The sequence below is a fragment of the Tinamus guttatus genome, unplaced genomic scaffold (genome assembly GCF_059628265.1).
Source record: "Tinamus guttatus ecotype Peru unplaced genomic scaffold, ASM5962826v1 Tinamus_guttatus_pri_ptg000314l, whole genome shotgun sequence".
Taxonomy (NCBI): domain Eukaryota; kingdom Metazoa; phylum Chordata; class Aves; order Tinamiformes; family Tinamidae; genus Tinamus; species Tinamus guttatus.
In genome coordinates, this window is record NW_028288848.1 from 3,926,915 (window position 1) to 3,950,455 (window position 23,541).

General features: G+C 39.3%; 1 protein-coding gene across 1 annotated transcript in view; it reads left to right on the forward strand.

Annotated features, from left to right (window-relative positions):
- SORCS1 (sortilin related VPS10 domain containing receptor 1) overlaps positions 1–23,541 on the forward strand; it is a 277,984-nt gene that overhangs the window by 187,481 nt on the left and 66,962 nt on the right. The window contains exons 6-8 of the mRNA XM_088528639.1: positions 9,341–9,405; positions 18,120–18,238; positions 20,289–20,378. Coding sequence (XP_088384765.1) covers positions 9,341–9,405; positions 18,120–18,238; positions 20,289–20,378 — 274 coding nt within the window. The remainder of the gene's footprint in view (positions 1–9,340; positions 9,406–18,119; positions 18,239–20,288; positions 20,379–23,541) is intronic.

Genomic DNA, 23,541 nt, shown 5'->3' on the forward strand with positions numbered 1-23,541 from the left:
TTTTGTTTTGTTTTAAATTAAACACCGCATATTTGCTTCCCAATGGAGCTTGGCTTTGGTAGAAAGTCAGGCTGAAGGTCAGAGCCTCTTGAACACAGGCTATTATTATATTATTATCTTTTTGATATTTTTAGGCAGTTTTCTCAGCTGTGAGGCTGAAGAGATGAATTAGTTGTAGAAAAGTAGGTATGGAGCGTATCAGCAGCCATGTTTTTCCTTGCCATGCTGCTGCTGCAAACATTATTGATGGGGAGTAGCATATGCAAGAGCACATTGCTACCATTCATTGGCCTGGCTTTTCTTATTTTCTCACCAGAAATTTCCTGCCAAACCAATATGTACAAGGAAGGATGTTCTCAATTGGCAGGCTTTGATAAAGATACTAATGGCATTTCAATGTGTTCTGCTTACAGTCCTCGGACTACTGGACTATGATGCATCTCTTTTTGCTACAAAAGAAGCCTGAAATTGCTCAAATTTATCTTGAGAATTAAGATTTTATTCCTGTGTGGCTTGGGAAGATACACACTGGCCAGTCCCATGTGTGGCAATAAGAAAAGAAAAAAAAGCATATAGCATCTTTTTTCTGTTCTTATTAAAAGTTTATTAAAGACTTTACAATCTTTCTTCCTGAGACAAGGCTGAGAAAATTGTTCAAAGTCAGGCAGCAGGTGGTGATAAGAGTTTGGTTCTCTGAGTCTTCGTCTAATATTACTACCAGATCATCTGGTTTCATGAGTGTCTCGAAAAACACACTGCTACTCATAATCAAATCAAGGTATTTTGGGGAAAAAATACAGCTCCTGAGCCTGAAGTCCTTAGTTCTTGGGTGCTGTATCATGTGAAAGAAAAATTGTTCTTGACCCTACTTCCGGATCATGAGGACTCCAAAAATGGGTGTAAAATAATAGCTTGACTGTTATCCCAAAAGTTATAACTAGACGTGGTCTTATCTATTTATCTGAGCCCTCCCTTGGAAGAGATAGGATGGGAGAAAAAAAACATATTACTTTTATAAATAAGTCTTCTTGGAATGAAAGACTTCATTCTCACCAACACACAGGTTGATGTATTTTGTTTTTCCCAAGACTGCTGTTTATATTGAGGAGAAAAAAAAAAAAGTCATCCAGCATCCAGAGATGCTTTATAAATGAAGAAAGCTTTGATGAGCTCAAACTCATCTCCAGTTCTTTGTCTTTCTCCCACTAAAAATATGCAGAAGTTGGCAGATATCCATTGAAAGTTTCAAAAGTTTGATTTGGGAGTTACTTGGCAATAGAAGCCTGCAGTGTTTCACTGGGCCCAGAACATGTTAGTCTTTATTGGACTTTGGACTAAGAAGATAGTATTCAGCTCTTGGGTAGGACGAGGAAGTTAGTTATACAGCAAAGTTAGCTGTGAAATTGTTTGGGCTTTTTCACTGCTATTTTCTGTTGTATATTTAATGAGAAGATACTGTGTAAGCAGAGTTGTTTTTGCACTTGCTGTAAGTGACTTCTGGCCTCCTCTAGGGTGTGCGGACTGGACCACAACACTACAAGATGCCAGATACATGTGTCTTAGTGGGAAGCTTTGATCCTATGCGAAGCTGTGATCCTATTTGATTATATCAACAGCTTCTCAGTTGATACCTAAATCAGGTAGGCTTGGTCTATGGTATCAGGAAGCTGAGTCCAGAGGCCATAATTACAGGGCACTTTTCCTCTTCTCTTCCTTCAAGCCAGTTCTTGAGGAAGACGGCTCAAATCTCCAGCTATATATCAAAAAGAGATGGAGAGAATGAGAGCTGTTTCATGTAAACAATATTTAGCTGCAAAGATCTGGTCCTGATTTTAACACATTCCTGCCACCTGGTGTTACCAGCAATAGATCCCTACCTCTATGGGAATTCAAAACCATCTTTTTCAGAGTATCAGAAGTCAAGTTTCCTCTCCTGAGTTTTCTACAGACTTCTGTTAATGAAGAGGGAAGGAAGCCTTGCTAATGCAATTGCTGTTGTCTTCACAGTCATGGATATTAGGGATGGATATTGCTACTTTAGATTTAAAAGAAATGATGATGACAGTAGAAATGACTGCCCATGACATGGAAATCACCTCTAACCCCATTTACCTATTTGTCTATGTTAGCATTAGCGTGACATTTACCTGCATTTCTTGGTCTTGTGAGATTGTACAAGTGGCTACTTGGGCTTCACTCACTGCAACTATTTTCCACCTGCTCTAGAAAATAAAAAGGGTGACAAACTGAATAAAGCATTCCATGGGCTGGATTTAGCCCAGTTGAATTGTGCAGGGTTATACCATTTGGTCTAATTGGGCAACGTGATAAAAAACAGTGCAGGGGATACAGCAGAGGGAATTTAATCAGATTACTGTCAGGGGAAATTTATTGGCCAGGTGTAAAGAGATGAAGTGCTGATTTATGCCTGTCTGGAAGTCTGGCCCTTTGTTTCTAAAACATGCCAGGAGAATAAAATGGGTAAGAGATATTAAGGGTAGAAAGCAATCTATAAAGAATGTTCTAGGAACAGTAAAATCAGAATAACAAATTAAGTAAAACTTCATGTAATGGGGACTGAACTAAAAAAACCAGAATTCATTCCCTTACTAAGCTCCCTGGAGCAGATTCACTGTCTTCTGTGAGCAAAAAGGAACAGAGCGTGTCTGCAAAGTCCCGATGAGGTGAATATTGTAGTTAAAGAAATAGGAGCCTGGAGGACTCTCAGGATCTATTTTTGTCTCTACTAAATAACACCTTGGTCAAATCAGTGAGATCCCTGTGCTCTTGACTAATCAGTGGAGTTTATCTGTAAGGCTGAGAGCAAAAATTTGTTTCAGTCCCTTTTTCTAACTTGATCTACTGGTCCAGTACTTTTCCATAAGTTTTGAGCAAATCAGTAGCATGCGGGGAAGGTTACTTAAAGGTTGATTGTCAAGCACTTTCATATCTTTGGACAAAAAGCTCTCTATTCAGTACTACATGTTACTATTTTTATGAGACAATTAGGAATTTGAGTTGTACAGGACCATCAGTAGAAACAACAACAACAAAAAATGATGCTACTACCCACCAAACTCATTCCTTGTTGTTAGTTGTGCTCTGGCCTTTAAAATAAAAACAAGAACGTGCCATTCAGTAATTTGGAATAAGCTGTCATTTTTTTAACATGAAGTGGCAGGATGTGTCCCAGGGGCAGTGGGGAGCTGGTTCAGCATTGGTGAGATTTATGATAAGGGATTCACATGAGTGCTGAGGCTAAAGGAAGATAAATCCCCAAAGGCAAATTCTACCAATAATTGAATTACAAAGCCATTATCATGTGCTGAACAGAGCAACTTTATGGCTCTGTTGTGACAGGATAAAGCTTGTTAGAATATTTATGTTCATAGGACAACTTTGGCATAAGGATGTCTGAAAACATGTTCTGTCTTCCACCTGTCTGTTGCAGCTAATTAGCCTTCTTGTGTATTGTAGTAGATGTGCAGGAGACAGAGCTGTACTTGAATTAGGAGTGGGGAGAAGGAATGCTGAAGGTCAGGAGACATCTCAAAATAAATATCACACTCAGTGCAAAGTCATTTGCAGAATGCAGCTAGAATCTAATGGTTAGAAAGACAGTGGGGACGATTTGTGGCAAGGGCAAAGAGAGAGTATATAGACAAAGAGATGGTGAAACATTTTCACAAGGAATTGTGAGCTGAAGTTCTTTTTTCCAAGCTGTCTTTGTGTCACTTTTCTCTTTGGTATAGCTTTGTAGCCATACCTTGGCTGCTCTCAGTCAGAGTGGGTAGGCTCAAAATGGCCAAAGCCACACGGATCTTGTTATATCCTTCATTGCATAACTAAATCAAACATTTCCTCTCTGATTAAATCAAGCATTTCCTCTCCACAAAAGGTGATAGATGGGTGACGGCCCATGAGTCCTGATTCTGCACTTGATGGTTTCAGATTTTCACTACTTCCCATGAGATAGGATGGAGCTGCACAACCTCTTTGTGCCTCCAGACAGAAACAACCGCATTCACCCTGGGGGGAGTGGCTCTGCCCATGAATAGAGGATAGTAGCATTTCTATTCTTCCAGCCTTTCTTTCATTTTGGCCCATTTGCATTGGAGCTTCTCTAAAAGAATATTGTATTTTATTGCTTAGCTTAAAAGACCTTTGATCTTGGCTACTGCAAGCGTGTATGACACTAGGAATACATATGAAACATTTGCTGTCAAATTTCTTAGAAGCGAATGGTTCCAGGTTTGGTATGACTGTCTGAAGTCAAGCCTCCAAAATAATAGGCCTGCAACACTACTTTTCAGAATGCTTCAAGCCCATGAGACAGTGTCTTTCCTGTCTGGTGCTTTGGGTTCTTTGTTTACGAACAAAGGTGATTTGAAATTAAGAAATACACCATGTGGAAGCTTTGCTGTCTTCACAGTGATGTTTCTTTGCAGCTTTGAGTGGTTTGACTGCTCTGCAAGCCTCATCTCTTCCCAGCATCCATAAACAATTGCTTTTTTTCCCTAGAAGTGAAAAAAGATGGAAGAGGTGGAAACCCTAGGGATAAGAGGGTCTCTGTTGAATTTCCTCGGCTCTGAAGAGCTGACAGGCATAAGAAGCCAAGGTTTTAGAAATGTGTTAGACGGGGAGATGGCAAGGAGCTGGTCACCGCAGAAATATGCCAACTAGCATTTGCTATGCAGTGGGCAATGCCAGCCTCCTTTTGTTTGTTCCAGCCTTGCTCCAAACCAGAGGATGATTCTGGGTCTTTTCCCTGTGCTGCTTCTCACGGTGGTTTGCATTCAGAGCAATTACCCTGCTACTGTGCTATGGCCATTGGTAACTATTTATGAAGCTCTCAAACACAGAGGACTACTTAGCAACCTTGATGGTGATGAAAATTTTAGGAAGTGACTTTTAACAGGACTATGGTGATTGTACATATTTCATAATGTGAACATCCCAAAGGCATCAGGAAACACTGCCTTATGCTCCTCTTGGTTTTTTTGTGTCTCTTCAGTTTGCCCAAAACACTTTTTATCTTTTAAGAAAGACTTTTTTTTTCATTCCTTCTTCCTTTTTTTTTTCTTTTCCCAAAGCATCAAGGCAATTATACTAACAAAAGACAAAAGTTAATTGAAAAAAACAGGTGCCATTCAACAAAAGTAATTGCAAGCATATTCCTGTACTTAAGTTTCAGGGCATATCACAGAAAGCCTGAGATTAAAGGAATGGACAATGTGCATGCTGGCTTCTTATGTTTATGTTTATGAAAACCTAAACCGAGGAAAGGAGAAGTCTGTGAATGTATGAGTGATTATTCTTTGTAAATGCATGCTGAAAGAGTGGAATTGAGAAATATATTGAGAGTAAGTGCTCCCAGCACAGCTAATAAAAGTTGCTTGAAATAGTCTGCGTCAAGGTTTTGAATTGGCGTTTATTTCTAAAGAAAATGCAGAGAGAGAAGTCAGTAATGGTTTCTCGTGTATGGTTTGCTTGTACCCCTATTCTTTGCAGGGTACTCAATTTATAAGTTATCTGATGCTAAGCCCTTTTCTTGTTCTTGTTTAGTTGCTGAAGTGCAAATGGATCAGGTTGCACTGACCTGTGTGCACAAAGGAGAAAGGAGTAGGAGTTGGCAGTTGCATACAGTTAAAAGCATCAAGTTTGAGGATTCAGGTTTTTTTAGTGCAAATCCAGCATGCAGTTTTCCCCCTCTGTTTGTAAATCTTGCATTTATTGTTCCTCAAGTTTTGGTGGTAGAATCTTCAAGCCTGTTTATCAGGCAAGACTGGAGGTTCCTTATAATCATTTTGGTTTATTCATTCTGTTTCAAACTCATGCCATGGGCTTAATACATTACTTAATAATACTCAGGCTTGTACAAATACATTGTCTTGCTTCACTTCTGAGGATGATTCTTTTCTTTCTCCAGACAGTCAAATAAAAAAGGTCAAAAAACCTCACTAATGGTGTAACTTCATAAACAGTGATGTTGCAGTGGATCTAGCTGATGTGTTCTCAGTTTAGGATATCTGATGTATATTTCATAGCTGGCTTGTTACCAGGACCTGCTCTAAGAACTGGTTGCCCTCTGCATGTACAGGGACATGTCTGTCTTCTGGCATAGTGGATATTTTCAAGTGCGGTGGGACCAAAAGCATGGAATTTATCTCCTTTATATGCTCTCTGTGGTCAATATTGCATTTCTGAATGTCTTCTAGGCCTCTACGTACCATATGGTAAATACCAAAGCTGAAGGTAAGATGTATCAAGCAATCCTCTCTTATAGAGCAGAATACATCCTTACCTTATAGAGCAGGAACATCCTGGACCACCAGCAGTGATCCAAGATGTTCCCTTTCCCCTTTACTTTCAATTAATAGTTTATCAATAATCTGAATGTTTATATGTCGGTAATAAACAGGTTGATGTTTGCTATGTTACCTGCTCGGGGACCTTTATATAATCAAATGTGGATACCTGTATTGTTTTTGTTCAGATATCTTATGTTCAATAAAGAGAATCAGCTCTTTTTTAGGGTAAAGTTCTTCCCTATGGCTAGTTATGATTCCAGGTCATATCTAAAACAATTCAGATGAACCACAGCATAAAACATCCTATTTCTTCTCACCGCTGGCAAATGGAGTTGAGGGTGATTAGCTCAAAGGTAGAACATTTACAGAGTATTAACTGGGTAAGATGAGACTTTGTAGATGGTATGAAAGAATACAGAGAGAAATATCATAGGACTAACGTGGAGCAAGGCAACATGAGAATGTGTTTTAAAACTTCTGAGCAGAAAACACACAGTACAGACTAGATGAGAGTGATATATTTCTGAGTGTCAGCTGAATACAGCTAATATTGTTGCGAGCATGTTTGTATTTCACCTTTCTTTTGCAATTGATTGTTCTTTATTACCATGAAATATTATGGGCCTGATTGTGACCTGGTGCTCTCACAAGCAAATTAGGCCTATTACATTGAAAAGATGTAGTGTATATGTCCTAAAATAAGAAGAGCTAGTGGATAGGAAGATCTCAGTATAGGTCTTGCCTTTACCTCAGATGTCCTGTTTGGCTTTAGAGAGTCCTTTAGCTTCTCCAGGCCTTAGTTTTCATCTCAATTTCTCATCACATTTCTAATTTGCAAGGGATTTGGAGATATCAAAAGAAATGCAGCCCTTGAGTGAAAGAGTAATATTTGACATGAGTCATATTTCAGTTATCCTTGTTCGTTCTTGGGACAGTTGGTGACTCAATTCTGTCTTGAGCGAAAGCCTCTACAGTCCCAGTACTGGCAGTTCTGGTGAGACTAAGTAATATGCAGATCAGTGTATGTAGGTCAGTTCAGTCTTCTAATGTTCAGAGTTTGGTAGCTCCAGATATTTATATACTGCTCTTAAGATTTAAGAGTAATGAAAATAGTGGCTCATAGTAATAAAAAAAAACCAGCAACAGTCATATCCCATCCATCCGTGAGACATAGCTCACACTGTATTAGCTGTCTTTTGCCCGAAAAAGAAGCAATAAAAGTGTTTCTGGGGGTGAGAATGGAGTTGTGAGGAGGAAACTCTGAAAGCACCTGATTGTAGGTTCACAAGATTTAACTAGGGCAAAAAGTCCTTTGCTGAATGAATACTGTAGTTGGGTGTTTCTGAAGAGACAAAGTGCTCAAGTCCGTGAAATGCAATCCTTGTTTCTTTGGAGAGTTCATATCCCCATGAGGCCATGTCAGGTCAGGAATAAGAATGCACAAAGCTGTATTGTATCGTCTGAAATAGCCCGGTTACAGATGTGCTTTAAGCCATCTGAATAAACAAGAGTAAAAAGGAGGTACATCAGTATACAGTATATGCAGGTATATGCAGTTTTTAGGGCTGTTTGTCACTAGAATCTTTCTTTTCTTGAACTGAATTGCAACCAGCAGGTCCAGCATTTAGCCCGAACTCTCCTGATTATAGCAGCTAAAAGAAAGGAGGGAAAAAAAAAAAAGCCTAGAAAGGTAATCCCCACCTGCCTGCTTGGTGTCGGTCCTCATGAAGCAGAGATTTTTAAACAGAGGTGAATACTAAGGAGCAGAAGACTTTGCAATATGTGTACTTAAGATCTGAGAAGTGAAGGCAATACTAGCTGCAAGTCTTTCAGAAACTTTTCACAGATCCTAGCAAAAGAGGCGAAGAAAAAAAAAGTTACAGCTTTCATCATGGGAAGGTGGGGATTAATCAGAACACAAATAGTCTTGTTATTGTTAACACTTTTATAATGGCTATTAGTTAGTGCGCATGATGATTAAGGACTAGAGCTGCCTCTGATTGCAGTCAGTGGGAAATGAATTAAGGTCTAAATCAGTGTTTGAACTTCACTTTTGATTTCCTGAGAAATAATAAGCCTTTGGACTGAACAGCGTCAAATTTTCTATCACTGGAAATAAATGTTTCTCTTTCCTCACGCGTGTATCAGCTTGAAAGTCAGACAGGTGACAGACTGGTGGTTTAACCCTTAGCCTTAATCTAGAGTTGTCCCTTGGATGATAGAGTTAAGATCAGAAACATGGCCGATCACCAGAGATGAACTTGAGGCTGTGGTGAAATGGGAGCGGTGCCTAGTTGCAGTTAATACTGCTGTAATCCGGATTGCACATCAGACTAGTGACCATTTGGACCAGCTGCACAGAGCCATTGAGGCGGATGATGCCTTTCCAGTGGAAGCAAAACATGTGCAGTGCTGTATGCTTTCATATTGCTGCTTGTTAATTCAGAGTAAAAAAACAGTCATTTTCTGAGTTAATCTGACGTTTCTTTTGTTAATGGAATATTGCTTTTATTAGATCAGAAGAAATACAATGTCTCAGGATTATTTTATTATTATTATTATTTTATTAATTAATAATAGAATATTGATCAATCAGAATGTCAGTTAAGCAAATGTGCATAAAATGCCCAATATAAAGGAACAGCTAGAATTAGTATTCTGAAAAACATCCCTGTGGTACTAATTAAAGTATACTGTATCTCACCCTGGGTTGAACTACATGCTACCACCCAAACCAGAGGACACATGAGAATTTCGGGCACTAATCAAAAGACAAAATATTCTCCAGATGGGGAGCAGAAGAGAAGTAAAGGGATCAGAAATAAAAAGCTCATAAGTGCAATGACCTTGATTCAATTTTATAGAAATTTTACCTTTTATTTTAGGGATGACTCAAAAATGTTTTCAAAGCTTACTTGTTAGTATGGGTTTATTTCCAGTTAAAACTTATCTGTGGAGTGAATGCTTCTGGCAGTATCACCCATAATATCTTTTGTTTCAATGCGCTTGCGGCAATATTTCTCTTACAGGTCTATGATGGGATCCGGTAGAGAGCCTGACCTTGTGCACTTAGAGGCCAAGACAGTGGACGGTCGTAAGTACATCACTTTCCAAATAGCATGTTACCCTGGGCTGCCCTCATTCCTGGGACCACACAACATGATGGGGATCTGACTTCTCTTTACCAATTCATTCACATAATACAAGGGATTTCTGCTGAGTATATAGGAAGGAGAGGTAGTTAATAAACACCATTTAGGGTGAGAATGTACAATACTGTTCTTCCTTACCTGATTTTTGATGATGGGAACATGACATTGGAGAAAATTTCTGCGTCATGAAGTCCAGCTGCTTGTTGTTTCACAGAGTACATAATACCACCTCGCATGCAGCTTTACCAAACTGCTTTAACAGACTTGAGATGTTCTGCCTTAGGTTCTACCTTTGAAAGCACCTCACTTCTCTCACATTAGAAACCTTTTAATGACCACGCTGAATGTATTCTTCACTGTAATTGCTTGTCCTATCATTGTCCTTCACTTTCATGAGCTCCTCTCCCTCCCTCCCTGCCTCTTGAGGTGCTTTTCTCCACTCCAGTGGCCCCTTTTACCTGCAACTCCAAAATATTCTCCTAATTGGCTCTAAATTCTCTCAGGCACCCTGAGCTGGCCTTTTCTCTTCCCACCCATGCTTCCTTCAAGGTTTATCTTTGAGCTCTTCTGCCTTGGCAGATTTTCCTCCATGGATTTCCTTTCCACAGTGCCGGATTGCCTCAGGCAGGCATGACACAACAGGAGCCTGGATGCCATAGATCATCTCATTGTAATTTCTTATTGTTTCCTCTCTAAATGGCAATTTTTCTGTAACATAACAAGCAGATTTTTTGCTACTTGTAATATGATTGTATTAATGATGCAGTCAATTAACTTCCTTAAGAAATGGATAAAATTCTCCCCTGAATTATACCCCAAAATTAAGTATGTTACTTAAAAGGTATATTCTGTCATTGTAAACTGTATGAAAAGGTAACTTTAAGGTAATCACTCTTTTAAGTCACTTAAATTTAGCATGAAAGACGTTTTTTGAGAGATGAATTTTAAAAGGAAACTGTTGGGATAGAAATCATAAAGTTTTAGAGGTCTTACCTTTTTAAGATACGCAAGTTTAGTAAAAGTGAAGGAATTTGTCTTTATCTCTTAGCATTTATGTCCTATTATTATTGCTCATCTCATTTTCACTTATGTGAATGTGGCAGCAAGGCTAAGGACAGCAGAGTTTCTGTGGACATTCTAAATGATAATAAAGTACCCTAATAGGACAGTGCCTAACTCACCACACAGTGTTACTGATTTAAGGCATTGGGAGCTTGAGCTCACTGAGATGAAGCAGTTCGTTGATATATAATGAGCTATTTTCTGGGACTTGGTGCTTTTGAGGGATGTATAGCTCATGTTGGGCCAAGAAGGTGGATTCTGTGCTCCAAATGTCATGAATAGTCTTGTTTGAATTTTTAGACTGGGATAAGAATATTTTGCACAGCTATTTCTGCAAAGGGCCTCTTGAGTTCTTACCACACTAATATCCTTTCTTATAGCATTTAAAACAGAAATCAAGAAATGAGTAGATGAACTTGCCTTACTGAGGATTCAGGCATATTACTGAAGAATTGTGGAATAACAAATTGTTGTTTGCCAAATGAGCTCTAGTAACTGATCCTGCACGTGTATCTTGGCTCAGTTGTGAGGCAACACAACTTAAGCTGCACTGTTTAGACAGCGACAGAACTACAAACATGAATCTAGCTCTGTTGTCCCAACCTTCAGCTGGCAGTGACCTCCCTTGAAGAACGGTACTTAGGATGAAACTTATACCCCAAATCAGGAGGTCCCCAACTCATCCACAGCGTAAGCTAGCATGTTGCACTTGCATTAATTGCACACCCTGTTTTGCCAGTTCTTCCTGGCAAAGGCGGATAGCTGGATGCAGAAAGCTTGGAACAAATCACAGCACTTCTTGTCAAAAAACATTGGGAAGCACTGCAGGTCATAGGATTTTGTGACTGAGGAAGGCTAAGAGCATTCATATGGTTAATTACTCTAGTTACCTTGACTGACTGGGTGTATTCAGATCACTGGGTTCCTTGGGTCATAAGTAGTAAGATAGTGTCCGTTCCTGAAAGAAAGAACTGTGATCATCCAGTTGATGAACAAAGCTTTCTCTTCTGGAGGGAAGCGAGTGTGCTGTTGCAGGTGAAGTGATGAAGTGTTTTAAAGTGAGAGAGAAATCTTTTTTTCAAGCTGAGTCTAATTTGCAAATATTTGTGTATGTGTGTTTCTTATTTATATTTTGATTGGCAGATCTCTTTTGTGAGTTTACCAAGTGTAAAAAATTCAATAAAAGGATTATATTTGAAAAGGTAAACTTGCCAAAACAACACAGAGAGGAGTGAAGGGAGGTGGCGTTGGAACCACCACACAAAGTATACAATAAAATAAAAGATCTTGAAGTGGAAACATAAGGACTAACTGAACTCAGTACAAGTAACAAGACAGCTTCATTCTTGTGCTGCCATCTTTTCCAGCAGAAGCTGAGCCCTGAGTGCAGCTTGGGTGAGGAAAAGTAGAAATGTCAGCAGAGTGTGGTGTTAGCCCATCTCTCTGGCAGTGTTGCCTGAGAATATCTATCAGCAGAAACCTTAGTCGTGAACTTTTTCTGCTAGAATACCAATAAGTCTGCTTCTCTGCTCCCTGATTATGGGCTGTCTATGCATTTTATTTATTGTATTTATATACATAATGTAAAAGGTTTACAAGGACTGAAATAGGAGTCTCTTAGTAGGCATAAATCAGTATAAATTCACTGGCTTGGTTATTTACACCTGCTGAGGATTTGGTCAGCAATTTTGTGCTTGAGCTCACAACTTGCCTTCTCCCTTTCTTTCTCTTTTTCTCTTTCTCTCTCTCTCTTCTTTTTTTTTTTTCTTTACTTTTTTCTTCTGTGATCTGTTTTTTTTTTTTTTTTTTTTTTTTTTTTTTTAAAAAAAAAAGCTTCTTCTAAATATTATGGAAAAAAATGAGTACAGAGTGAGCAGTTTAGTGGTATTGATGGAGACTAACAGAGTTGCAGGAGTAAACAGTGCCATTTGTGTTTTTAATCCTGCTGTGTAAATTTTGGAAAGCAGTAGATGAATTTTCATCTCATCAGATATCCAAGTAGAGAAATGATGTTTTCATTTAATTTTTAAAGGCTTCAAGCCCAATCTGAGTCAGGCTGGGACTGAGAGTACAGTAGTAAAACTGATTTTCCAGTTGGAAGAAATTCACATGAACCTTATCTCACATTTCCATTTGTATCCCTGAGTGTCCCTGTTGTTGTGCTTTGAATTTGGAACAGGATCAAAAGCAGACTGGCAACATCAACAGGAATTATGGCATTTTTCTTTGCCTATTGTCAGGTCAACACCCCACTAAGACAATTAATTCCCTGCTGTTCTTAACCAGACCGTAAGCCCGTTGTGTTTTCTACCATAGTTGGCAAGCAAAGTGACCGGGAGAGGTTAAAACCAGGTTTGCTCATATGCAATTTCAAGTTGTTTTAGAAGGTGCATGAAGTTAAGGCCACGTTGACTTTATGTTTGTAAAGAATTCATTAGCCCCCTTAAAGATTTTGAATAAATGTCTTTCTCTGATTTGAGCTAGGGAGGTTTATCCCATTAAGGTCTGATTCATGTCCATTGACTTGGGACCATACGTTTTATTCAGATGATTCCTATTAAGTATTCCAGGCTGGTGACTGGAAGAAGAAATGGAAGATTCCTCCAAGGCATTTGGAAGCTAACTGGGTACCCACTGGCCCTCCAGAGAACAGCAAATCTTACTCAAAAGATGTCTAAGTAATAGTTTCTTTAGACACAGGTCAAGAAAATCAACTTCTAAATTTGAGACATGTATTTGTTTGTTTATATGGATGTCAATTACTTTATTGAGCTAAAGTTTTAATATATTTTAGTTTTGTGTTTTCTTTCATTTTAATGAGTAGGTGAAAAAAAGCAAAGGGGTTGCCTGGAGCGCTGGTGAAAATATAGAGTACCTGATATTTAGAAAGTGCTGCTCTTCTCTTTTGCAATTCTGTTTTACAAAACTTTTTAAATTAAAATGTAATTTAGATGCTGTGATAATTGTGGGTAGGACCAAAGCATCACCTGGAATCAATTGTCATGTTCTACTGATTAACAGGGACTGAGCATCTGGCCAAGGATGTCAAATCACAAAGTTGTGCTAAGACTTTAATTTCTGTTTTCACAAGATGTTGCTAGGAAAAACAAAATAATTTATTCTGTAGAAAAAGTGGTCAACCTAGTCTTATAGTCCTTTTCTAACATAGCTAGAGCTATGAGTTAATTTCTGGTGTCCTAAACCTGTGCAGTGTTGGTTTTTAAATTATTTTTATTTTATTTTTCATTTATTTTTGTTCTTCCTGATGGTAGCTGATTTATCCTGGAGAATGAGGCTGGTTAGTTTTTCTTATTATATCTTCATGATAGAAAGAGAAGAGGATATGCTCCCCCATTCAAAGAAAGATTCCTGACTGATGTGCAATGAAGAAAAGGGAGTAGCAGGATAAAAACAGATTTGTGAGTAGTTAGTAAATGGGCTGGTTTCATTCACTGATCTTCATTGCTGGTTAATCACTTTGCAGTTGCTGGAGAGTTATGAATATATTCCCATATCATAAACATTTCACAAATGAGTATTTGGACCAGATGGAAAAGGATAAAGAGCAGTCTTATATTCCTTTAAAAAGGGAGTAGAAAGATTAAATTTAATTATCACAAAACATGCAATTAAATTGTGAAACCCGTTGCCACAGGATATTATGGGTACTAGAGGTTTACATGGGCTGCGAAGTGTCCTGGACAAAAAAAAAAAATCTATAATCTCTTCTAGGCTTCTGCAGGTAATCACTTCTGGAGATGGGTTACATACTTGGAGCTACCAGTGAGATATATTGTCACCATGTTCTTATGGTTCATTAGTCAGCAAGTGACGGTCACCCTTCAAAGGCAGAAACTTTCCCTGATGTCTAAGATGCTTGATAGTGAATTAGGATACTCTGTAGTAAATCTGCACGATAAAAAAGCGACAGATTGCCTGGATGCTGTTTGCCTAAACTCATGGTCTGTCCTCTAATGGATTTATTTTATAAAGAGTAGGATACATTCCTCAATGAATTGCAAACAAGAACATAAAAAGGAAGAGGAGAAATGATACATCTGCAATGAGTAATACATCCATAATGATTAGCCCCTGTGGATATTTTTTTCTGATTCCCTTTATTATCAAACAACTTTTTTGCCATGGACACCCATGCAAGCTTAGACTGGCAAGCGGTACATATTAGCATTTGAGGTGTGAGCCAAAGTAGCACTTCCAAACAGTGTGTCCTGCAGGAAGTGTGACTCTGCTTTAGGAAGGGACTTGGCACCCTCCTGTGTGTGTTTGCATGGCCTCACCAACCTCTGCTAACCACTGCCAACTCTGACCCTCCACCAGTGGAGAATGGAGAATATGTCTCAATGACAGGCTGGATGTATTTCCCTTGAAAACATATTAGCTAGGGCTACAGCTAAACAGGTAAGTTTGTAACATCTCATGTCACAGTATCCCACTGTGTCTCTATTCCTGAGAGTGTTAGAATCCACAATTCGTTTCAAAACTGAAACAGATTAATTTATTAGAGGTTTCTTTGTAGGACGTCATCATGTCCTAGGATGTGGGACATCCTTGTGTTCTGCGACTTTTCTCGCTTCCTCTTTAGAAGTAATTGCTATTCCCAGAAAAGAATACTACTCTGTATGTCTTAGCCTAACTAAATCAAAGTTTTTGGTGGGGATAAGAGCTGGGAGTTGCTATATATTCTTCTCTCTAGGCACAGGATGACTTTGTTGTATATTAAAAACAGCAGCTGTTGTTGGAGGTGAGGATTCTGAAAATGAAAAGCATAATGTCCTAATTACCTATGGCAGAGAAAACATCTGTGTGGAAAAACTAATGAAATTAATTCCAGAGCTTAGCAACAGAATACATTAATTGTCATTAATGCTAAATTACAAAGCTCTGCCAATGGAATCACACAAAATATCCATGAGAATCAAATGCCAAAACAAAATCACTGAGTTAACATAGGCACAGCCAAACTTTCCTTAGGAAGAAAGAGGGCTCCATACACATCAAGAAACCTGTTTTTCCTTCTTTCTGTCTGTCATAGCAAAGGGAGATTTTCTTGGTGTGCACATCAGGAATTGGGAGATCAGTTTAACTGATTCCAGTGTTCTGCCCTTTAGTAGTTATTACTAGTATGTTAGAATTGAAGCTATGGAGAAGTGCACTGTAAAAGATTAGTAAATCTCTATCAGTAGTACAATCATTGCTATGTAGGCTTCTGTGACCGTAACTGGAATAGATATATTCCACATCCCTCTGTTAATGCAGGACCAAATGGACTTCAGTCTCCTTTAACAGACAATGCCAGGTGCTTGGCATGGTCTTTGAAATGTTGTGGAAGAGATTCCTTAATCTTCCTTGCCAGCCAGTTCCAGCACATTCTTGTCCTGCATCCCAAATCCTACAAAGCTCTGTGCCATCCGATTCAGTCTTGCATGTTGTGAAGCCACCTAGTCTTGCCCACAGCATAGCTCAGGGGGCAGGACAGTCGGCTGTTTTGACCGATTGCTCCGCATGTGTCTTGTTGAAGTCAGGATGAGCCAGGTCTTCACTCATATTCACTCAGGACTCTTGAGCAAGAATGAAAGAGGCTGAATGTGGAGTCAGGTGCGGGCATATGTTATTCATGATACCGTGGATTGATTTTTAAATGTTAAGCGGGAATTGGTTATGTTGCAGATGGACAGAGGCATGTCTGTTCTACATGTATGGCTGGGAAGGAACATGTGGTACCACATGGTGCTAGGGGCAGACTCTGAGCCTCCAGCCCTCTTCCTTCCTGGAGCAAGTGGGTAGAGGGCTGAACCGCTTTGAAAAGGGAACTTTTCTGAGTTCTTTGGAGTGAGCAGGCTGGGAGTTGTGTCTGTTTCTGCCCTCTCGTGGCTAATGTGGAAAAGAACATGTTCCTGTGAAGCGAAATACTCTTTGATTATGCTGTCTGGGCTGTATTAATTAATGTTTTGCGGTGAACTGTGAAAGCATAAAATGTTATAAACTGCGGTGACTAATAGTACTTAGCACTTTATATATTCCAAGACCTCTGCAAATGCCAGGGTAAAATCGTCCTCGTCAGACTTTCCTGAAGGTTTGTTACCTTGTATGTCTGTTTCAAGGAGAAGTCAACAAGCCTTAGAAATAAGCAGAGAAATGTCAAATGATAGATTTTAATTAAAACCAAGGTTAAATATGAAATGGGAAAAATCCAGTGATTTCTGTTTCAGTGGAAAATTTTGTTTCTCTGATCAGACGGTGGTAATTATATAAAACAAGGGTCTGTCCTTCTGACAAGGAATAAGATTAGTAGTAGCTCTAAGATTAAATGCCATGTAGTATTTCTGTCACATAAGTGCTAATACCAAAATCCTTCTCCCTGGAAAGGAGCTTTGTCCTTAAACAAAGTACAACTTCATAATTGAGCTGAAAGAGTCTAAATTGAATACTGAGAATTCTATATTCTGAGATAAATGACCACCCTGAAGAAATTTAGTTTTTTTTTTCAGATTATGGGTTAACAGATGAGCATCTTCCAGTGTTTCAGAAGAGGCACTGAGGAAGCCTCATATGGTGATGGTGGTTAAGGTGGCTTTAGAGCTGCATTTAGGCTATTTATGTTGAAGCATAAGACACATTAAAGCTGCTAAGGCCAGTAATTTCATGTGAGATTGTAAAGATTGGCCAAGTTTGACAGAATCCACTTGCATACACCTTCTCATTGTGAAAGAAGTAGGTAAGACTCCCGTACAGGAGATCTGGATCACTTTCCAGAAGTTAAGTGTTGTAGGAAGCCCAGAGGTATGTCGTGGAAGAGGTGTTCAGTGGCTGCACCTTGGGATGTGTGTTCTCTGAGGGTGTTCTTGCTCTTGTGTATGCTTGACCATGTTCTGAAATAAGTGGAGCATGGGATCGTGAAGACACTGCCTTACACTGCAGAGAAATCCCCACCATGAGGTTGATAGGGAAACTCGAGAGGCTCATCATGGAGAATATCTGTCCTGCAGAACGGACACCAGTATTCAGACCCGTAGTCACTTTGGGAGTCACAGGATTCGAGTTTTGTTTGTTGCCTCTTTATAGTATTGTTCACAACTGTTGTTCCCTCACTTTGTTAGCCTTTTGGCTTAGGCATAAGCCTGAGTATTATCCAAGTAAACTCAACAGGGCAGGTGAAGGCACTGAAAGATACACCCTTCTAAATTTTATCATACCCAAGCATTATGATGTGCTTTTGAATGCTTCATGGAAGCACAGGAGTGGCCGGGTGTAGTCAGACCAGCAATGCTCGGCTTTCTCCTGAGGCAGTGGAGCAACATACAGCTCTGACATCTGATTTAGAGCGGAGTGAAAGAAATAGTAGGAAGTTAAGCCAAAACAATAAAAGCGGAAGATCAAGGAGGTGAGCAACAGAGCAACAGGTGATCTACCAGGTAAGTAAGAGAAAGAAGTATTGTGTTGGAAGGAATGGAAGGTGTCGCTTAATTTCATGTGAGGTTGGGAAGCATAAATGCTACTTCAGCAAATGAGTTTGTGGCAATAGGAAGAATCTGTGCAGGATCTCAGAATCTTGTTTTTGTCTTTTTCCTTTCAGATGCTCAATACATCACCTGCAGGATGCAGAACTGCAGTGAAGCAACCCGCAGCAAACCCTTTCCAGGCTATATTGACCATAATTCTCTGATAGTCCAGGATGATTATGTCTTTGTGCAGGTGCAAAACAGCCTCTTCTCTTATTTATTTTGTTACTTTGTATTCTATTTTCTTTCCTCTGTTGTTTTGGGGTGTGTGTGTAGGTCTATTAATCCCCAGTTAATCAGGTAACATTGGTTCCATTACAAAGGCACTCAGTGGCATGTTGTAGCTCATTTGAGTGTTATTAGGAGATTCTTCTACCTCTACCTCATGTGTCTCATCACCAGAGAGTCACAGAGTTCCTGGCTGGAACACCCGCTACGTGTACTGGAATGCAGTGTCCTGCAGTCTTATCTGCACTTTAGGAATAGTGGCTCTTGCCCCCCAGCTTCAAGGGATATGTCACGCATCTGCTGTGACAAGGGCAGTAGACTATGGCTTGAGCATGAGAGGGAAACAGAGAAGGGATAGAGGGAGTCAGCAGAAGAACTGAAGGAGGAGTAATCAGGCTTTATGGTTATGCCTCACTTGTGATTACAGTGAAAAGGCTGGAGATGAGATGTATTCAGCCAAGGTGAGCTCCAGGTAAGAGCCAGAGAGTTAATTCAAACTACTGTAGGTTTAATGAGCCTACTGCCCAAGTCCATTTGCTGAGAGCTTGGACAAAAAATGATAATAGAAGTACAGAGGATATGGAGGTGAACTGGAAATCATCCGGTTTCAACTGGTCTCCCATACAGTTTATATTCTGCCATGCTTAGAGGTGGAGGGAAGAGAGAGGACTGAGATTTCAGATGGAGCAAGTTGCTTGCTAATTACCCTTAGTTAATGAACTCAGTCATAAACATTAAACTAAATCATCCATAAGTAATTCTGGAACATACGTTACACAATAGCCTTTGTGTATTATGTGTCTGAGGCATAAATAAAATGTTTATGAGGCAAGAAAAACAGGGGCATGCATCATTGTTCAGACAAACTCTCTGATTTCAGAGTAACTGTGTGTTTGGGACACAAGTGATACAGGAGCTGGGGAGATTTTCAGTGTCTGAGTTGACTCATTGCTTTGCCACTGCTGCCTTGGTTTCGTGCTTGTCAAGATTGTTTGTATTCACTGTTCTAACTTGATTTCACTGTGCGCTATAGATAAGTCAATCCATTTACCTCCTCTAAATTCCATGCTGGGAAATGCTAACTTTTGTCCAACTTCTTAAAAATATATATATATTTTAAGAGTGTTAGAGTAAGAAATGGTTATTATTTTTACCTAATCTGTTATGAACCTTTATAATGTATCTTGCATTTTAAACTACTGCACTGCATTTTAAGGACTTGCTACTAAAAAGAAGTCTTGATAAGCCCATATAGAAGGTAATTAAAGCAAAGTTCTGCATGGAGGATCCCTTGGAATATTTATTCTTCAGTATCTTTCATCTAAGGATTTCAAAGTACTTTGCAAACATTGATTATGCTTCAGCAGCCCTGGGAGCCAGATAACACTATCAGCTTTCCCTTCTTCCTCCTCCCACACTCTTTAATAGGTGGTAGAGAAGGAAATCACACATCACTTTAAAACAGCATTTTCAAAGTATTGCTGATAGTATTTATACACTTAAATAGCCTGATTCACAGAACCACTAAATCACATCATCTTCTGTGTTCAGGAACCATGAATACTTAACTGATCTGGAAACACATGCAAATGGTGGCTTGTGCTGGGCCACACAGGAACCAGAGCCAGACAGAAATAGAAATCAAGCGTCTTGTCTGCCAATCTGCTGATCTAACCAGTAACCTATAAAGCAGCTCTGCAAAGAGCAGACCTTTTTGTGCTATGGCAGAGGGCACATAAATGACCTAAATTAAGCCACGGCTTCACCTTCCCCAGGTTTTCACCTGAAATTCTAGTTTTTGTCTTTGCAGAAAATGGGATTTCTCTTACTCTGTTTTTTTCTTTTTGTGACATAGTTTGATCAATAGTTATTTATCACCTATTACAGTGCTACAGTCTTAAGCCACGGTTGCTAATACAATGATATTTGCCTTGACAGATTTGCTTGATATTTTTCATGCTAATAAAAAAAGACTGTAAAAAATCCTGATGATAACTTGCCTACTTCTCTCACAGTTGACATCAGGAGGAAGACCACATTATTACGTTTCTTATAGGAGGAATGCATTTACACAGATGAAGCTGCCAAAGTATTCCTTGCCTAAGGTAGGCTACTCTTGCTGGAATGCCTATATGTACCTAGAGATATTTTGATCAGAAATTATTGGATCCTATTTATAATCACAGGGTTGGTTGCAGTGAATAAAAATGTCATTTTTCTTTCAGAGAACATCTGTATGCAGAAAAGAACTTGGACAAAGTCAATGCTTTGGCTAGTCAAGGGCATCAGCATGAAATGTAGACTGATGCTGTGGTCTATGTCAATCCCTATTTCATTATGATTAGCTAGCAGTGTTTTGAGGGGGATTTCTTTGGTCTTGAAATTCCGTTTTCCTGTGTGGGTCACTTTTTGTGCTTTGCCCCATTAGTATATTTTAATGGGAGGCAAGCAAAGAGATTCTTTGTGTGTCTGCTCCATATCTTCCCTAATTAAGAAGAGTGGTGAGTTGGTATTGGAGCTTGAAAAGATATTGTTGCTTTCTGGAGATGGATTTTTTAAGAGACCTATCTAAAAATGTGCCAGGAGAGGAAAAAGTGCTTCATTTTGAAGAAATCATTGTTTTGCAGCTGAGCTTCTAATGGCTTCTTAGAGAAATACAGAATGTTTTTTGAGGGTTTTTTTATTTCTTGATAGCATGGCTTTAAAGAAATTTAAGCTTAAAAGTGGCAAACAATCCTGCGATTTCTATGCAAGATCTAGACTCTGAAGGTAAATGGCAATCCCTGATTAACTTCTGGAAATGCCAAAAGAAAAGAAAACAAATGCAAGATCAGCCCATACTAGGAAATTGAAAAAATACCAGGTTTTATAGATGGAAGTATTAAAAGGGGGTAATTTGGCTATAATTGCAGCTGGCTTTCTTTGACTGCTAACCACATTTAGAGTGAATTGACTGGAGGTGGTCTTCATCATACCCAAATTGCGGCTCAAACCCATGCCGTCAATGCCATACCTTACCTGCTCTGTCACTGCTTTGCTTCTGCTTACATCAACTGAAAACCCAAACTTACAGGATTTTGTGAACTTTTCCAGAGGTCACAAAACAGAGAAAACACAAGAGACCAATCCTGCATAAGGTAACTTCAGTCAACTATTTCCTGCAGAGATCAACACCACTTTTTCCTAGAAATTAACAGATTTGGGGAATGAATTCCCAATGTACCTGTTTCCAAACTCTCAGGCAAACCCTGTACTTTATGTTAAACTTTGTCTGTCCCAAAATCTTCAGTCATGTTTAAAAGCATTACTCTAAAGCATAGTTTAAACCTTCCTGTGCAAGCAGGAAAGAATTACTTTGTCAATACAAATCAAATTTAAACAGGTGTTTATTTGAAATAGCCTCTAGCAAAAGAACTGCATTTTTAGGACAGTTGTTGCAATGCCCCATCAGAGTTGTCATTTACAGCTGATTCAGACCATCTGTAAGGAGACTGCTTGCTTCCAGTTGCCTCTTTCCCCTGCCTCCCGCTGTCTCCCCCCTTACTTCTCCAAGTGTCCACCGCCTCAGAGATCTCTGCAGAGAGAGAGAGGGAAAATGCACTGCTATTAAATTTCAATTTGTTCACTGTGAATGGGTAGCAATATATTTGTGTTATTTGACCTAAAGAAAGAGGCAGATATTTAAGGAGATAAGATGCTTTGTCACAGTCTCAGAAAATCTTCAAAGGTTGAAGAGCTACATTTGGCCTGGAAGGAGCTACAGGGAAACTGTGGCTGTCTGGGAGGTTGCTGTCAAAGCAGGATAGCTGCTTTTATTAAAAATGCACAAAGCACTGTACTATTCAAAGGAATCGAAACAAGCAGCTCCTTTTATGTCTAAATTCTCTTTTATCTTCTTGCACTAAGAAAGTAGGACCAAATATGGTAAACAGAACTGAGCAACTTCTGGAATTGAAGACTGAAATATCGAGCTCTCTGCCTCAGCTTGTCACTCCTGCACTGGAGCAGTGTGACAGTGGGCAGCTTGGCAGGTGATATTGCTTCTCAGGCAGGAATGGCCTATAGCAAATCCAAACCAAAAATATTCTTGCTGCAAGCACTAATTGTTAGCCTGATAGGCAGTTTGTGTAAAAAGCCTGGGTAAACTTGGAATTATCTCCCATGTATGAATACATCTGTAAATTTGTGTACAGGTTGTGTTAACCCTGGAGATGATCTTTATTCAGACCTGTTAATTCCTGCAAGAGGTTGCTATTGCTCATTCTGTGCTACAGCACCATGATGTGTGCATTGCCATACACCTTATAATGTAACTTATTGCAATAAGTCATGAGAATAATAATATGCACCTTAAACAGGATTCTCAGGATTCTCAAGCTTTCTCCATTTTAGACCAATGCACAGAGCAGATAGCTGTTAATATAGAAGCAAGACAAGCAATGTCTCTTTAGAAGAAAGACATGTCCTTAAACCAGTGATGTGTTGAATGGGATATGTGGTCGTGATACTTCCATTTTGCATCTGTGACCTTCTTTGGACCTTCAAATGCACGCCCTGACGAAAGAAGCAACAACGATCACCACCACCATCACCCTCCAGAAAAAGAAAAAAAAATCTTGAAATACAGATCTTAAGAACAACTGACAATCCCAGTAACAGACAGGATAAAACAGGCATTACACAACACAACCCTGAAATTTTAACTTGCCAAGAAGAAAAGTTCTCTGACTAAATGTAAAAAAGGGCACCTGAAGCATATTTAGTGATTCCAAAAGCCTTGGCCTTTAGTTATTTGAGCAGGCATTTGATCAAACTCATGCACAATATTGTGATCTTTTGTCTTTGGAAAGACAAGAAAGACAGATGGCAGCGCTGAATACTAATGTACTTCCAGCATATACTGGAGCAGAGGGAGGGAATACTTAGCCTCTCTGCAGAGACGCATGAGGAGCCCCTGAAGATGGCAATGGCTGTGTAAGAAAGCTCCCTTGCTTTGTGTTCCTTTTCTCTTCCCTTTTGTAGGTCAGTAAAATGAATTTCTGTTGGAGCAGAGAAGAATGCTGGGAAGCTATTACCCTGTATCAGGATGAATAGGTTTTTTTTTTTTTTTTTTAATACTCCTCCCTCAAAGCCCTTGTTCCACATTAAAACAAACAAACAAAAAGGATTGTTCTGCTAGGATGACTGATTTGCGTATTACTTCTAGGGGAATGGTGTTCCTTGTGACAAATCTCATGCTCTCAATATGTCAGCATAATGTGATATGTT